Genomic DNA, 19,098 nt, shown 5'->3' with positions numbered 1-19,098 from the left:
TGTGTGTATGTATGCATGTATGTGTGTATGTATGTATTTGTCTATTTGTTTGAGCAAGGACAGGTCCCAACTGAAATGGTTAAACCGAATTAAAAGAGTATTCATTTTGTCTTCCTACGTTTTGTCTTCAAATTCTTCTGAATTTGACCTTAATGCTTCCCGATTCGAAAGAAAATAAGTAAGCAGTCAAGTTACTGAGATCGATTTTTATGAACTGTACCCCCCCCTCTCTCTCTCTCTCATCTTGATTTTTTTTTTTAGTCCAAATCTCCAGCGATGCCGTGTTTGCTTTCTTTTTTAAACCCCCCCCCCATCCACCGGGTTGATAAAAATGAAGAACCCGTCAACTCTTGAGTATGACTTGTGGCCTTGTGCCGCATTTAGAAATCTTTAATATCATTATTTCTGGAGAATTCTTCGCTGGAATTCGTAACAGTTACATTTTATGCTCTCCCCTCTCCGCCTTCTCCTCTCTCTTTCTCACACACCAACTCCATTTATCTCTTTGCCTCTCATTCTCCTCCACACTCCCCCTCAATCACTGTCTGGTTCTTCTAGAATTAAAGTTTTGGCAACAGTTTCTGGCTCAGGCACCGTTCTTTATTAAGATAGTTTGAGTTATGGTATGTATTTTATTCCTACACCCACTGCAATATCAGTCATGTCTAATTATATCTACGTGAATGTATGAATGCGTATATGACTTGTGTGACACACTACTATTCATTAAATATACACACACATTAATGATATAATACGTTAGTAGTGTGTGTGTGTGTGTGTGTGTGTGTGTGTGTACGCACGCGCACTAGAGTACAATATTTATTCACGAAGTGGATATGCATCACAAGGCGATGCATTTATATAGCTATAACAAAATATAGGCATATTCCACATAAGATAGATAGATAGATAGATAGATAGATAGATCCTGCATCAGCTTCGACGAGGAGTTTTCCATTTGTTCAATCAACTGTTCAGCTGATCAAATTGAACGATAGTTAACACCGGCTGGTTTGTTTGTTACACAGGGACTTTATAACCCTTAATCAAAGTGGTAAAGTGTGTGACAACGCAGAGCCCCTTGAGTTACAGTTACCACCATACACCGGTCCTCTGTTAAGTCAACGTCACTTGGAGACGGGAATTCGTGGCTAAGATGCCAGCTTCTCAATCTATCGGCCGTACCCGTGCTTCTGTATGTGTGCGTCTGTATGTGAGTGAGTGAGTGAGTGAGTGAGAGAGAGAGAGAGAGAGAGAGAGAGAGAAAGAAAGAGTGTGTATGAATGTATATTAGGTGAGTGAATGGGGTCTGTGGGTATAAAACCTTGTTCTATAGGGTCTTTAGAGAAGGGTCATTAGATTAATAAAACTCGAAGCAGACGCGGCTTTTTTTGGATTAAGGAGACGGTAAAGATCTGTATTAGATCATGCATATATATACATGCCTGTAACAATGTGTACTCACAATAACGTATACGTGAGATGCGCGCGCGCGCGTGAGGGAGGTAGATGGAGATGTGTATGTGTGTGTGTGTGTGTGTGACGCAGCAGGTTCGCTCCAACAAGGTTTTCCAGTTCAGTTTATTTCAGGAGCAATAATTGCTCCAAATTCTCGCAAAAGAACAAAGAGTGCACCTAATAAAAGAGAGGGAGGTGGCGAGTAAGATTGTGGTAAAAAGGAGATAATGTGGCTGAGAAACGGCTTGGGTTGTCTTTCCCTGTAGACAGGGAAAAGAGTAATAAACAAACAAACAAAAAAATAAATTATGAAACGGATAGCAATGAAATAGAGAAGAAAAAAATGATCAAACAAAAATGTTTAGACGAAGGAGATGGTTCATTAAGGAATTCAAAACAATTATATTTTTTCGTTAAAAGACTTCCTGCAAAACTAAATAGTGACTTCGTTGCACGACGGCTCGTTTCTTTAACATAGTTAAAAGGCCAATGAAAAGACAAAACAAACGTCGGCATAATGGTCTTATCTTAAAAAAGCTTGTTTGATAAACGATATACAATACACACACAGCTACTACACAGTCAAATACAATCAATCAAATACGCGCCTACACGCTCACATTAATAATACAGAGACTCAAACACACATACACACACAGACACACATATATACATACATCTGCAGATACACATTCTTATAGATGAATCACAACGTACACAAACTGAGCAAACGAACTGAAAGTAGCTATAAAAAAAAAAAAATGTTTAACCCTTTCATGATTTGTGACTAATCTGTTGATAATCAATAGTTTTAAAATAATGATTAAAATGGTTGTGTATACATACATAATTACACACACGCACATACATACATACACACACACACATGGTGAGTAGTTCATAGTGTGACATCTTGGTATTTCAGTACCAACAAAAGCACAAATGCAAAGCAAAATATTTCAACACATTAACAATATCTCCATGATAAATTTGTTTTCACTTGATAAGGTTGCATGGATCTACAAATTCTTCAATCAACCATTTTAAGTTCATTCACGTATTTGCATTTTAACTTGTATATGTGCGTGTGTGAAAACGAATGACATCTGTGACAATTGATATTGAAAGCAATCATTCCAATAACAGATAAATCCACCAAAAAATTCTCACACGACTGCTTCATTCCAAGGACATGATTTAATAAAACAATGGCAGTTAATTTTTAACTCATGATACAGGAATTCATCACTGTAATTAATGCCAAACTCTCTCTCCCTCTCTCATTATTTCTTTCTCTTTCTCTCTCTCTCTCTCTCTTTTTCTTCATTCAGTAATTTCCAAAAATGGTCAAAAGATGTTTCCAAATGGGCTGAAAATGAAATAACGGAAGAAAACTTTTCATACACATACATACATACATACACCATGAAATAGAAGGAAAAAATTTGAAAGACAAAGAAAAAATATCAAGAACAAAAATGATGTGATGATATTAATGGCTAATGATGGATGAAGAAAAAGAGACAGGTGTTGAGAATTCTTTTTTCAAAAATCATCAAAAATGAATGATGGAGAGATTGCAAAGGCCTGTGTGTATGTATGTGGGAATAATAAGAAAGAAATAAACAATGAAAGATATTTTAGCTTACCCGAGTCTGACATCTTGGGTATGTTGTCGTCCATGTATTCCCTGACAATGAAAATCTCTGATAGATCCATTGGTTGGCATTTCCCTTGCTCCTGAAGTTGTAATTGTCTTAGGCTATCATTTTGTGCATGTTTCATACATTTCGCATGGTGAAACATTTGACACTTGGATCTAGCACTAAAATTGCACAGAGTGCATACAAACTCACGTCGACCGACTGGTATCTTCATCTCTATGGATGCCAAGTGATGAAAGAGTTGCGCGCACGTTTCATGGGCTTCCGTGTTTGCATGCATCTGAAGCTTGTGTATGCTGTTCGTGCAGAATTCACAGGCATTGCAGCGCACGAGAACGGGATTGTTGACGGTTAGGTACTTAAGGCGCCATTCATTGTTGGCACCACCCTCTTTGATGTGGTTCACAAGCTGCAGACGCTGAAGGTGCTTGTCAGTTTTGAGGTGGAGGTAAAAGTTGGTTTTCAGGTTCGTTTTATACGTACACAGGTTACACATATACATACCTGCAGATATAATTATGTCGTCCGTCTCATGCTGTTTTGTACGGTCTATATTCAGGTGATGCGACAACATGTCTATTGTGTCCGATGTGAATATGTTACACACACAGCAATGAAGCATCATAGCACCTTCAGCGAGTTTCTCATCATTTTCATAAGAAAAGCACGACAGATCATTCTCCTTACTCAGGTCAACCGGGATTTCAAAGTTCCGAGTTGTACCTTGCTGAATCAAGGGTTGATCAAATGAAAACTGAGAATTAGAAGCCGAAAGGGAGGATTGAAGGTTGAGTAAAGCCGGGTCTTGTTGACCCAGTAGCAGGACAGGGTTCATGTGAAGTGACATGTCCCCTTGCATTTGTTTCATATTTTGTTGAAGAGCCAACATGTTATGTGTATGTTTTTCACTGGTCATGTGTATCCTTAGGTTCCTAGCCACATTTGTTTCATAATTGCATACGTCACACCTCCAAGTTGGCTTTGGCTTGTTTTTTTTCAGTTGTGCATTTTCTTGATTGAAACTCTGAGTCTGCAGCTTAATATCACCGCCATTAGCAAGTTCCTGCACATTGTTCAGATGCTTGTCCGACTGCATGTGAATGCTGAGGTTACCCTTGGTGGTTGTGGAATAGTTGCAGACTTCGCAACGATAAGGCTTATAGCCACAGGCATACGTCTCGCCACGCGCTAACCGGGGGTGTGGCTGATTGGTCACACAGTAAATACACTGCGCATCATTCTCGGGGTGTTTCTCCTTCATGTGAATCTCCAGAGTTTCCTGATATTTGTAGTGCCAGTTACACTTGGGACATTTTAAAGTTTTGCAAGAGTTACGTGAATGCATCATGGTCATGTGACCACCTAGCGACTGAGAGGAGCTGAGGATCATATCACATTTAGGGCATTCAACCCCATGAGCCCGACCTTGCGGATGCTCATCGCAGGACCCCAAGAATCCAGGAATTCCTTGAATGGGGGAGGTAAGGAAAGTGTGAGAGTTTGTTCTTTCAATGTGATTGCTCTCAGAGTAAGGGAGAGGGACTGAATCACTGACAGTCGCTCTCTCCAACTCTAAGTGTGATGATGATGATGGTGATGATGATGAAGGGACTTTTGAGTCTCCTATAGAGGCCTCATTATGGGGGTTAGAGATTTCGGGGGTGACTGCAGCAGTTGTAGTCGTTTCCACAGCAGCTGGTGTCAACTGGCAACCAACTGACGTAGCCAGTTGAAGCTGTGTCGATGACAAAGTCGTGGCTGCTGCGCTAGTGATTGCGGCCTCGCTGTTCGCTGACAGGCCATGTGTTATATGAGAAGTTAAGTCTTGTGAAGGTATAGAACAGTTCTGTGGGTGAAAATGTCTAGATGATGTGAGTTTTTCAGACGTATTTGGACGTCCGTGGCTATAAATGACAGATGTAGAACTATCCTTATCAACCGATGTACTACAAACAGTTGACGTTGGATGAGAATTTGTTAAATGCCTAGGGTTGGATAACACTGTAGTTTCTGGGACAGGAGTTGGATTGGGTTCAAGGAATGACATAAGGGGCTTTTTGTGTTTACCTACTCCTTGAATAATCGCCGACGCATTTTTCCGAGACATTATTGCTTTTTCTTCCTCATTCAGATCCATTGAATGCTCTCCGATGGCGTGGGCAATGAAAGACTTTGTATAACCAAATGAAAGTTTACATATAAAGCACATGAGAATTGGTTTTGTAGGGACAGTAGCTGCCCCAGCATTTGAGGTAGATATGCTATCCTCACATCGGATGGCAGATTTCTCATTACTTTCTGAACAGTCGTCTCCACTCTTACCCTCGTTCAGCAAATCTTTCTTGGCTGAGCGAACATCATAAACACGATAGCTATGCATGATCGGCGCATCGGGCATGTATTTCTGAGCAGACACCATGTAGAAATTATTGAAAAAAGAAGCTGTGTTCCTAGGAACAAAGAAAGCATTTGCTATCTGCGGATAAACGGAAGCCTTGCTGTCCTCAACTTTGCCCTTTTTCACAATTATACTACCCTCTTGCTGTGGTACATCCACAATGGAGTCTATATCACTCTGGTCCGAATCAGCGCCCTCAATTATGTAGGCAGAGCCATCAGGATTATACACAATCCTGCCATCAAAACTCTCCCCATCACTCAATTCATTATCGCTAATTGAACCTTGATTCTCCTCACGACCAACCCGACTACCTGATTCAGACCGGGCACACGGGTGCTCCATGTATTCCTGCAAAGTCAAGAACTCTTTGTTGCATTCTCCACACTCCACAGGCTCGTCGTCATGGTCTGACGACCTTTCGATGCTTGATTCTTCGGCGTCGTTAATGGAAGACGCATGATTAATTGGAACAAATTGTGCATCCCGAACATCCTTGGAAGCATTCACGGATAGTGTGCTCAGACTGGACACACCATTTGTCGTGGAGCCAGACAACACTGGACTGAATGAATGTTCCGACTTGCTGATATTCAAACCAAATGGGTCGATTGAATCAGCCATCTTTGCCGAGCTGCTGAAACAATGCTGTGTTTGCTGTTGTTGTTGAGGCTGTTGCTGTTGCTGTGCCGGGGCTGGAAGAGTGTCATCGTTGTTGGAGCTACACAATGTTGTCATAGGAAGGGTCATGGTTGGCTGGGGATGACGATCCTCCAGACTTTCGGAGCTCAGGCCTGGAATGTCCATCCTTCAGCCTCGTAACTCACTGGTCCCATTGCTATGAGCCATGCATTTTTCCAACTGCAAAAGAGAAAAAGAAATTATAAGCAAAAATTACGATAGAGTTTTCTTTCATTTAACATATATTAAAAAGCAATATGTATTAAAAACAATAATAATAGTTGCTGGAAATTATAAGGAAGTAAATTCATAAACATATGATAACAATGCTTATGAATACATTTAAATAAACAAGTTGATATCATTAGATAAAGTACAAGTGTGTATATAGATACACAGACAGATATGTGTGGTGTGTATCTACATATAAAACATATAAATATATAATTGTTTTATAGCTATGTACTTAATAAGAGTACTAAAACATACTCTGTATAAAGTACTCAATACTGATTGTAGAGTCATAAGAATAATTATCAATGGAAACTGCTTCCTTTGAATATTTGCTGACACAGGCTTCTCAAAAGGAATCAAATATTTAAAACTCCGAAGTCAGTCACCATTGGTAATAAATATTTTACACACACAAGATGTGTGTGTGTGTGTGCGTGCGTACATGTCTGTGTGTTTGTGAACGTGCATGCATAAGTTACTTAATTTCTGAACTAGCTGCACTGAGCTTTGGAACTAAAGACATTCAGTTAACCTCTGCTAAACCTTCCAAAACAAAAACATAATAAAACAATGAGCCACAACAAAACCACAAGAAAACTAACCACAAGACTGCAAACCAATTGACAGACATCAGAAGATAATAAAACACACAAGTTTCCAGTTCTTTACTAAATGAACAACACCAAGCTTCATTAAAATATTCTTCATAGCATTCAAAGAGAAAAAAAACTTCCACACACAAACAGATGTACACAGAGGCACATATGAGGAGATGAGAATTGATGTGATGTGGGCAAAAGGTGAAATGAATGTGTGTGTGTATATGAAAGAGAAAGACAGGCAGATGGAGAGAAGAGAAAAAGCGTTTGTGTCTGTGTGGGTATGTGTGTGTGCGTGTGTGTGTGTGTGTGTGTGTGTGTGTGTGTGTGTTTGTGTGTGCAAAGTGTGAGTGTAAGTGTGTCAAGTGCGTATGAAATGTGAAACACTTTGAGGACACACAGAAGAAAAGATTCACAAAACAAATTAAGCTTTGAAATATAAAATGGATTTGAAACTAATCTAATTGGTTTGTAATTTATTTTAGCATGAATCTGGTGAAAGACAAGACAAGGGGAGAAAGTAACACACAGCAACAAAAGCATTCACACACACACACACAAACACAATATTTCATAAATTTACATGTGTATACATAACATACATCCACTACCAGAAAATACACATGAACTCTCTCTCTTTCTCTCTCGCGCTCACACACACAGACACACACACACACACTCACACATAATAACAGACACTATTGATATTATTTAATGTATACAATCTAAAAACAACCACACCTATAAACACACAAAAGGCACATGATTGCTTTATGCAAATCTGAAATTTTTAGCAGAATAACTTTTTAACAAAATGCATCGTGTGTTCCCCTCTTTAGAGAGACATGATGAGTAGAGAAGATGACGTTGGAACGTTCATGCTGTTCCTCATAGATTTGTCTGCTGGCTCTGTACAAATGTACCAGTGTGTAAGATTCCCACAATTCCACTCCCCATAACTTGGTATTTGCAAAGATTTGCATCAGAGAAGCCTAAAGAATACTGATTTAAATTAAGCATCCTAATACAAGCAAGCACAAAATATATATTTAAGAATTTACATATTGTACATCCATAAACTTGACATTACAATGCTGAAACACACACACACATATTTGTATATTTATAAACACATCTTTAAGTTTATGAGTAGGAGGAGTAAGCAAATGCACGTATGTATATACATATGTGTTAATATATATGCACACACATATGTGCGCGCATGCACACAAACACATAGGTATGTGTGAGTACTGACACAGCAGTTACAATAAGCACACACACACACACACATGTACACACAAAATACATGTGCATAACTAGAAACAGATGAATCACATATAAATACATACAAAGTCTACAGAATATAAAGATGTAACTACACAAGTAGGAGAATGGGGTGGATAAGTGAAGAAAAAGAAGACGAAGAAGAAGTCAACAACAACAACAACAACAATAACAACAACAAGAACAACACAGAAATGGCTTCTGATAAGTAATTGATTTGTCTTCAAGAAACACAGTTTCATTTAGTTGGTGCCAGGTACAAAGCTAATATGAAAGATGAGATAATTCTTCATATTAGCAGCAAAGCAGAAACTCTTGGAGAAATACGGCAACAGAGAAAATTCAATTAACAATTTAAGTCTGACATCACCTTCTATCTATATTCGCATTTATCTCGCACTTAACAGGGATACGTCTTGTTTTGGAGGGGGTGTTTTATTTTTTTTTCATTATTATTTTTGAATATGATTTTCATTTTTATTTTCATTTATACGTGTGAGCATGTGTGTATATGAATTCATACTATCATGGCATAATTCCAAAATAAAATCATTCCAAAATAAAATCTAGTAGAAAGTTAATAATCCTTATATATATATATGTGTGTGTGTGTTTGTGTGTGCGTGTATATATATATATGTGTGTGTGTGTGTGTGTGTGTGCCTATATATATGTATACATGTGTATAGGTGTGTGGCAGCATATTTGCATATACAGAAATGTGAAGTCATATGACTATGAATATGTATTAACACATAGACACGTGCATGCGCACGCACACACACACATTTGTATATGCGTATATTACGCATCCTTTCATACACACATACCAGCATGGAAAGGTGGGTGTAAAAACAATGATGATGATGATAATGATGATGGCGGTGGTGGCACACACACACACACGCGCGCACACACACACACACACACACACACACACACACACACGTACAGATGCTTAATGCATATACAGTCTGCAAAATATGTTAAGGTAACTTGTAGATCGAGTGAAGGTCATCTAGTTCAAGCACATCTTATAATTGAATTAAGATCAATGGAAAAAGACAGGAAACTGAAGCCGATACTAATAAGCACTAATGTTTAACTAATATACTAATAAACATCATTGAGGTACATCTGTCCAGCTGGTTAACATACCAGCCTACTGTGGCTGTATGCTCACAGGACAATTTGATCTTAATACTGTCGGCTATGGGAAGAACTTGTGCAGTTCACTGATGGCTAGTTAAATATCTCTTGTTTCTCAAAGTGCCTGTAGAGCTTCTCAGCCTGCTAGAAATAAGTGGCAAATCAGATCATATCGTACTGCTTGGAAAATGGAATAACATGTTAGATAAGGAAGCACTGGTTACATTGAACTTAAAGGAAAAGATGTACAAAAGACCTGGTTTCGGCTGGAGAATTTTGATTATAGGTTTTGCTTCATCAGAGAGGATTTGATTAGAAAAACATCAACATGAGACCTTCACCACCAGCGAAATATATATTTCAAAGCTTCAGCAAGCCTGTTAGCACCAGCAGGAGGAGAGTCAACAATACATTCAGTAGAAGCTGACAAGAGCACATTTACATGGTTGCTCAACCTGCTAGAAATAGCAGCTAAATCTTACTACAGCTGCCTTCAAGAAGACACTACTGGATAATTTTGTGTATGTAAAAAAAAAAAAAAAAAACCTCATGGGATAGGTTTGCTCAATTAGTGCTAAAGCAGTACTAAACAACGACTTAGTAGCTGGGAGAGTCACTAAATGATTATTTCCTGCTATAACGAATCAGTGTGGATTTTTTTTAACCAATTACTTAACATTTCATATGCAAAAGAATTTTTAGTGAGTGATCAGATCCGATGACTCAAAGATCAGGCCATTAGCATCCCACTTCTATTTTATTCACAGCCAGAGATGAAAATGAACTCAGCTCCGAAGAAAACTAATGAAATACTGCTTGTGTAGTTGTTAGTTACTTCATAGTCTATTGTACTTCTTTACAGAGAGGTGGACTAGAGTATCCGAGAGTTAAGTGACTAAAAAATATAAAACTAAATTCCACTAACATGATATAAACTGAAGACATTTTTGGTCAATTGCCTGGAACTCTATTTGACTTGGTGAAATAAGCGTTATGAAATATGTTGGCAGTCAACAGGTTATTGGACCTTGGACTTCTTTCCTGCCATCTTGGTTTAAGTTTCTAGACGCAACGAGCAAGAGATAGTCCATTCGGACAGAACTCATTTCTCTGAAGTTTATGAATCAGAAACAACAGGTACAAAGTGGAAGTGACATAGCTAAATTCTGAGTCAAGCTGGTTTCAAATAGTAGCTTACTAATATTCTGCTGCTCACACAGTAACAACTAATATTGTTAATAGATACACCAAACAAAAATAGAAGAAAAAGGCACAACAAAGTGCATGGCAGTTGAATGATAGAACTATGTTTAATCATGTTTAATTATCATGTTCTGATATACAAAGTTATAATACAGTTTTTGTAACTGAGTGTGATCAGTGTAAAAGAAATAGCATGATGTGGATATCTTATTGACCAAAATGTAAATGATACATTTCCTGTGCCAAAAATATGTATACAAGACAACATGGTTTTCTATAACATGTGGTACTGTAGAACTAGTTTGATGCAGAGGTGTAACTGAGCAAGTTCAACCATGGTACAACAACATGTAACACTGAGTTAATTACAAATGCAATACAATAATTGGTGGGGGGGAATAAACTGTGGTGCAAGTAGAAATACACTAGAGTGGCTGTGTGACTGATGTGTCAGAGAGAATGTGACCAGGCTTTGGTGATAGAGCGAGCATGATGTGTTGAACACGTGTGATCAGACATGATGGTGTTGTGGGTAGGGTGGTGAGGAGAAGGTGAGAAACAATTAGAAAGAGAGAGAGATAGAGGGAGAAAAAGAGGGAGTGGAAGCAAATGAAATGCATAAATTTATGGATGAAAAGAACATGGCAAACACTGCAGAGGAACTGTGACACCGCTATTGTATCACGTCAGAGCAGATGTGACACGTAAGAGACATACCAATATAATTGTCTACACGGTAAACATGGCAGGGATGAAGGAGAACAATGGTGCTTGACGAAGTACTGCAGCAACAATTAAATGATGTGTCAGATAAGATTTATTGTTTGGCCAACAACACGTATTCTTCTAAGTCTAAACCATTCATCATAATGCAGTTATATACATGCTCACGCACACACCTACATGTACACCTACGCAGACATACACACACCCATCCACATGCAGAGAGAGAGACAGAGAGAGAAAGAAAGAGGGTATTACATATTACAGCATTCAGACGTACCATAACACACACTCATCAGCAATTAGAAAATTCTATATAAAAGCGCAGACAAACCCTAATACATATATATATATATATATATGTATATATATATATATATATATACTTAGATATATTCATCCACTGCACAGACACATCAGCTACATACATAGATATGTACATAAATGCACAATTATAAATCCATTAATGCATATGTGCATACGCATACATGGAAACGCGTACATGCATGAATAAATTACACCTTCCTACATGAACACAAACATACATACACAAGGCATTCATGAGCAATAAAATATATCAACAATTAGAGATTACTACACAAACATCTTTACACATTCACATATGCTCGCTTACACACCTACAGACGCACACACACACACACAACAGACGCCACCATGCCTCCTCCCCCTACACACACACACACACAACACACCCCCTCCTCGCCCACTCACACACACATTGTAATACTTATGAATTTAATATTTGCAGATAAAATTAATGGATTTTCCTAACTACTTGGCAGCAATTTTAAAATATTAGATGAAGGTAGGAGACAATATAAGAAGAAGAAGAAGAAGAAGAAGAGGAGGAGGAGGAGGAGGAGGAAGGGGAGAGGGAGACACAGCAAAAGGATGATGAGGGGAGAAGAGAAGGAAGAAGAGAAAAGAAATGGGGTAGGAAGGAGGAGGAGGAGGAGAAATAGGAGAGGTATATATATATATATATATATATATATATATATATATAAGCTAACAAGGAAGAAAGAAGTTGAAACCACAAACAAAGAAGAAATAAATAAGCAATATCAGGGTAAAAGAAATGGAAATACAGTGATGTATGAAAAAGAAAGAGTTTCTTTCATTATAGGTTTTTCAATAAACTTAATTAAAAATAATTTTTGTTCTTTAAAATGGTAAGAATAAGCCAAGAAAAGTAGTCCCAATATCTATTGAATATAAGATCTGTTTTTCTTCAACTGTGCCACGCATGCATTTGGGTGTTTACACAAGACTATTTATAGTGTAAGTATGTTTGGCAAAATTCATCTTTGAAATCAGACCGACTTAGCAGAGAATTATAGGCCCCCAGGCAAATCAATGCACAAGGCCATATAAGATTTATTTATTGACAACAAATCACAGCATACATTAGATCGGAATTGAGGCCTTAGACTCATGTGACCCTAGGGCAAACTACCCACTACACTGGTATAGTATTCATTCACTGATATACATAAATCAGAACTGGGCCACTAGATCTGTTGAGGTTCTGAACCCTACCCCAGGCAATTGCTCATGCTGTAAGGCAGTACTGGTTAAAATTCAACAAACGAATGATAAGAGACTGAATTTGGATACACACCCTGTTCTATATGGTGTGCTCTCAATCAATCTACATAAGGTGTTAGTTAACCCCCTACTCCATACAGTGTGCGATTTAGGTCTCTCTGCCAAGGTGTTAACTCTGACTAACATGTAAAGAGTTCATAGTTTAAACACACATGGGCAACCGTTTTCAGCAACAACCACAATAACACCATCAATGACAACAGGCATAACAATAATAATTGTGAACAAGTAAGTTGTTATAAGAAGTGCTTCAAATGTACACACATATACAGACAGATGCACAGGCAAAACCCAGACACATTAACAAGTACAAAGAAACTGGCAGATTCAACTTATTGTAATAAAATCCATATATTTTTTTTAATGTATGCAGAGACAAAATGAAATGCACACACACACACAAGTCCAAACAGAAGCAAATAAATACACACACACACGCACAAATTCTCAAGTAGTTAAACGTCAGATAAGTTTAATTATGCACACATATCACAGAAAACATACACTTTCTCAAGTACACAAAACAAGAAAATAATCTTAATTAACTGTATATGCATACAAAGGCCAATGCACACACACACACATAGAGAGGATAAAAGAGAGAAGGAGGGAGAGCGAGAGAGAGAGAGAGAGATACATACATTCATACAATATATATATATATATATATACTGCTGGATATATATATATATATATATATATATATATATATATATATATATATGCACACATATGAATATATAATATAAACTTCATATACATCAACATATATATGTGTACATATATATATATATATATATATTTATATTGGGAAAATACATATAGAAACACACATTGACCCTTAGAGTAATACATACACACATGCATACATTTTTACACACACACACACACATGCACATACATACATTAGCACATGCATGCACACACCATTAAAAAGAGGAAATTCGACTGAAGTCAGAAAAGAGAACAGCTATTGTCTTATCAAGCTTAAGCTTATGGAGTGGGGAGGGGGAAGGAAGAATATGAAAAGAGAGAAAGGAATAGAGTGGACTATTCTGTTCTATTCTTAACCTTCCCCCACCACCACCTCCACCACTCCATGCAGCCTCTTGTAATCATCTCCCCCCCCCACCTCTACACTTTAACCTTAACTACTAACTGTCCATCACTGTTATTACCACCACCATTCTCACCACTCCCACTACCACCATCACAAACAACAAAAACACTCTTAGCACTGGCTATCACTACCATTTCCCCACCACCTCTTAAGCCAATGAGATAGCTTCTATGTGGATGCTTGACCCGTTAGAAATAGTAGCCAAATCATCTTCCAATTCATTCAATCATTTCTTTTTTTTTAAAAAAAACACAGTTGGACAAAGTAGTGTTAGATATATGAACAAAAGAACATGATGGGTGCAACTGAAAAGCCGTTTGATCGTAAGCCTGTTCAAGCAGGACAGACTTGGTTGGGGTTAAATAACAACAACTACAGTAACATGTCCTTCATCAATCTGAACATCACTGCTGCCACTGCAGTTATAATTAGCATCAGAATTAAGCAAATCAGATGCAATCGCAGAGAGGACTAAGAAAACATTGGAACCAAAAAAAATGAGAAAAAAAAACATAAAAAAAAGAAAAGAAAGGAAGTGAAAGAAAGAGTATAGGGAAATGGGGGTGCGTGTTAAGAAGAGGAAGCATAAAAAAAGTTGGGGGGAGGGGACAGCAAAGAAGGATGATGGGGTGAACGTGAAGTTGCTAAAAGAGCAAACACTCTTGAGGATAGTCCCTCAGCCAGCTAGTACATATGTATGTATGTATGTATGTATGTGTACTCTTTCACCTTGTGTCAGTCTTTGACTGCAGTCATGCTAGAGCACTGCCTGAAAGGGAGTAATCAATTGAATCATCCCCGAGTACTTATTTTGTGTTGCTTATTCTGTCAGCTCTTCTTTTTGCCAATCCATTAAAGTTGTGAGGACGTAAACAAACCAACATCAGTTGCCAAATAAAGGGAGATAGACACTAGGATGCATAAACACACACATATATGTGCAGTTACAACATTTGTTCATTCTTACATCCATCCAGTCTTTTTTTTTTTTTTTACCATGCCAGCATGGATTACATAAATATACAATTTGAGATTTTGTTTTACAACTGGATTCCATTCTTGATCCTGTTCTAACCTTTACCTGTTTTTCCAAGTAAGGTACTTCCTGTTTCACATTACTTTGAAGGCCCCCAAAGCAACAGAACGATTTATTCTCAGGAGAAATGACAACATCACCACATGCAGCTTAGCAATTTTCCAGTAAAATGCAAATGTACACACACACACAATGGACATTTTTCAGTATTTTTTTTGCTACAAAATCTACTCACAAGGCTTAGGTCAGCCTGGGGCTACAGTGGAAAACACTGGCCCAAAGTGCCGTGCAGTAACACAGAATTTAAAACCATAAGGTTGCCAAATGAACTTCTAAATGACAGCTATGTCTGCTACTATTCATATACATAGGTGTGTCCAGAGCTGTGGGTTTAAAAAGTTACACAAACACACACACACACACAGGATGGGCTTCAGCACAGTTTTCAATCTGCCAAATTCACTGAGAAGGCAATTAGTCAACCCAGGCTACTTTACGAGTTACTTGTCCAATGGGCCATGCAGTATGACCGAATCCAATACGACATATTTGTGAAGCTATGTCTGAAAGAAAGGTAGAATTCACATAGTGTTTATGCAGTGATATGTTTGCACCAGTGTGCAGAAGATGTCCCCAGTTGAGACATATTATTCAGCGATGAGCCATCGTCATCCATCCATGTATCCAGTAAGTTTTATTGTTTGTGCAGTGTAAAGGTGCATGAGAGTATGTGAGCATGTGTGTTTTACATGCTTCTATATAGTAAAGTAAATGGCAGTGAGCTAAGAGAAGTGTGCAGAGAGAGTAAACAATAACTGCAGGGGGAGGGGTAAATCTGCTGACAATCACTGCTAGGTGTTTGTTTTCTTTCTCCTTCTGAGAAAAACGTCAATTGACTGAGAAGTTTTTGCCTACATCATTCAATTCTTTACACCTTAATCCATGCCACTGGCCTACTCGAGTTATCTCCCATGGCTCATTTTGTTTTTAATTACCCATAACTACAGTCATCTGTCTATCCCTCCACTCATCCAACCGTCTCACAAACCAGTACAATATGTGTAGACGCATGAACGCGCATGCACGTGCATTTGTGCATGTATGTGTGAGAATGCATGTGTGTGAGTATGTGTGTGCCTATGTCTGTGCATGTTTGTTCATCTCCTAGTGCCAGTCAGTGGCAGTAATGCAAGAGGGGCAGAGAGATAAGCTGGGTTGGGTTGAGCTGGGTTGGGCTGACCTCGTTGATCAAACTAGCCCTGCCCAGCCTGCTGGCTATCCAGCCAGTGTTATGCAAATAAATCCTCAACTCCTTCAAAATATTCTTTAAAAATCAAAAACAAACAAGCAAATATTGTTGATGATTGTGATGATGACGATGACGATGATGATGACAACAAAGACAATGACAGTTATATTGATGGTGGTTATGATGACGATGATGAGAACAAATAATGATAATAATAATAAAACCAAACAAAGAAGAGCCGAACACAATGCATGGCGATGCCCCTTCACTAAATTTTCATTACAGTTTCTGAGTTTACAATTGTAGTTGTGTTTTATTCCTCTAATGAGATAGAGGCAAGAAGTTAGCAGGGACATACAGACAGACTAATGTTATTATTGTCGGTGTTAGGAGGACACACACTCACACACTAACACACACACACAAAGATATATACATACCCTCACACACTCACACAGAACACAATGTTTGTTAATGATGTTAATGCTGCTGTTTAATGTGGACAGACAGACAGACAGACAGACTGATGAAGTCGGTATTGTGTTAAGATGAGCAGACAGACAGACAAGCAGAAGGATGATGCTTTTATTGTAATTGTTGTTAAAATAACAACTGGAGTTGGTCATGATGATGATGATAATGATGATGGTGATGGTGACGATGACTTCATTAAAATTGATGTTGTGAGGTGGACACAAAAATAAACAAATGACAATGATGATGATGATTAGATTTAGCTGAAATGGACAGCAAATAGTCAGATTATGATTACATGCATTGTTGTTGTTGTTGAGCCCTAGTTGAGCCCTGATTGAGCAGATCCATGATTATAGGCATTCCAGCTACAGCCATTGTTTCGTTCCTTTTTTTTTTTTTTTTTCTGGTTACATTATATCCAATGTGTCTAATTTTTAAGACAGGAGGATTTAATTTCACAGAGATCTGGCTACTTTTTCTACCAGATCAAAGATCTCAAAGAGGGCTGACGAAGTTCAAGTCCCATCGTAATGGACTTTGTGTTTCATAGCTGAGTGCAGCATCAGTAAAATGGTCTCAAACTGTGCACTAATGATATAAACTGAAGACATTTTGGTCATTTGTCTGGAAGTTAATATTTCCTATCTAGAAATCTGTGGTCTTTTGCCAATATTCAAAATTGTAGTTGAAGTCATTGCAAGGCTGCAATATAATTGGCACAAAAGAGACATCACTAGATGGAATGCTTAATTGTAATTTGTGTAGTGTATTCTAAAAACTGTGCTCAAATCTTTGAAAATGAAGGGTAACAATGAACTAAGTACCATTCCTATTAAAACCCATCTAACTTACCAGTTGCTCCTTGTTTTCATCCAATCAGAAGATTACTATTTAGTTGCTCAAACATGCAAGAATTCGATATCAATGAAACCCCTCTTAAATCACACCCTACTGTCTTAGACAAAATGGTCCTAGATCCAGTTGCATAGAAGGTCATCAGATGGACTGGACCTGGTATTTAAAGGACCAGTTTAATTACACACCATATTGCATCAAGTCTGCCTTAGGATTACTTTACAGGTGTAAGTGCCACATTTCTGAAAATGACACATGATTAATCAATCTTGAATACACTACAACTGAAAACAGAATGGTTATGGCTGGAATTGCTCCAATCACTAGTTTGTTCTATATAAACTGACCTGGAGATAACAACAAACTTTCTTCCTCTAAATTATTCCTCTTCTCTTTCACCTCCAAAATCTTGTAAGAAATACTTTATTTGATATTTGCTCTCTCAGCATGGAACATTCTGGGATTCAATATCAGTTCAATTTTTCCCAACACACACACACACAGAGCCAAAAGGGCCTCTATTTCAGTCGCTCAACCAACTAGAATTTAGAACCAATGAAATTTGTCAAGAATTACATTCTACTGTCTTAAAAAAATGTAGTTATAGATCTAACTGTAAAGAAGTTTATCAGAAGAACTCTGATGACGACTGATGGATCTATCATTAATTTTGATGACAAGCACTGAGTTTGTTTGTTACCTGTTTGTTAAACTAAACTAATATATAAATGGTTGAGTATTCCACAGATACATATAGCCATAACACAATTTGAATCTTCAATGAACAGGTGCAATCCATATGACTGGATTCCACATGGTTTCTGTCAATTCAGCTTCATTTAGACAGTTTGGATCATCAACCTAAAGCTATGAGTTATTTTGGCCAAGATACCACTCATTGGGATTGAACCCAGAATGTTATGATTGTAAAGTAAACTACTTAACCACTTGGTCATTCCTGCATCTGCGACGGACTGTACTTGTAAGGCAAAGGACTAATCATTTTTATCATCTTGTTACAACAAACAGTACTCCCATCCAATTCGCTACTGAATAAACTAGTCATGTGATATGCACTGTCTCTTCTGCCTCTTGTTACAAGCTCTTACAGTAAAATACATTGCACAGACACAGTTAAGTAATTTGCCCAAGGACCCAGTGCCATTCTGCCTTTTTTTTTTTTGTCTATTATCTATAGTACTTCCAGGTATACAGGAAAAGAAGTAAATGGTTCAGTGCCTTGATCAGGGCACAAGGGAACATCAGAAATAGAATGTGAACTTTTGACTTCTTCACTTAGGCATTATAACTCTCCACCATAATGGTAAGGTAA

At 37.9% G+C, this 19,098-nt stretch overlaps 1 protein-coding gene across 10 annotated transcripts in view; it reads right to left on the bottom strand.

The window, feature by feature from the left end:
* The window catches only part of LOC106867583 (zinc finger homeobox protein 3), a 502,463-nt gene that overhangs the window by 192,193 nt on the left and 291,172 nt on the right, over positions 1–19,098 (bottom strand). For all 10 annotated transcript variants that reach the window (XM_052974080.1, XM_052974079.1, XM_052974078.1 and 7 more), the window contains one exon: positions 3,111–6,384. In XM_052974080.1, coding sequence (XP_052830040.1) covers positions 3,111–6,330 — 3,220 coding nt within the window. In that variant the 5' untranslated portion in view covers positions 6,331–6,384. The remainder of the gene's footprint in view (positions 1–3,110; positions 6,385–19,098) is intronic.

This window comes from Octopus bimaculoides, chromosome 17 (assembly GCF_001194135.2).
Source record: "Octopus bimaculoides isolate UCB-OBI-ISO-001 chromosome 17, ASM119413v2, whole genome shotgun sequence".
Lineage (NCBI taxonomy): Eukaryota > Metazoa > Mollusca > Cephalopoda > Octopoda > Octopodidae > Octopus > Octopus bimaculoides.
The sequence above is the reverse complement of the archived record's forward strand: the minus strand, read 5'-3'. Positions and strand labels throughout refer to the sequence as shown.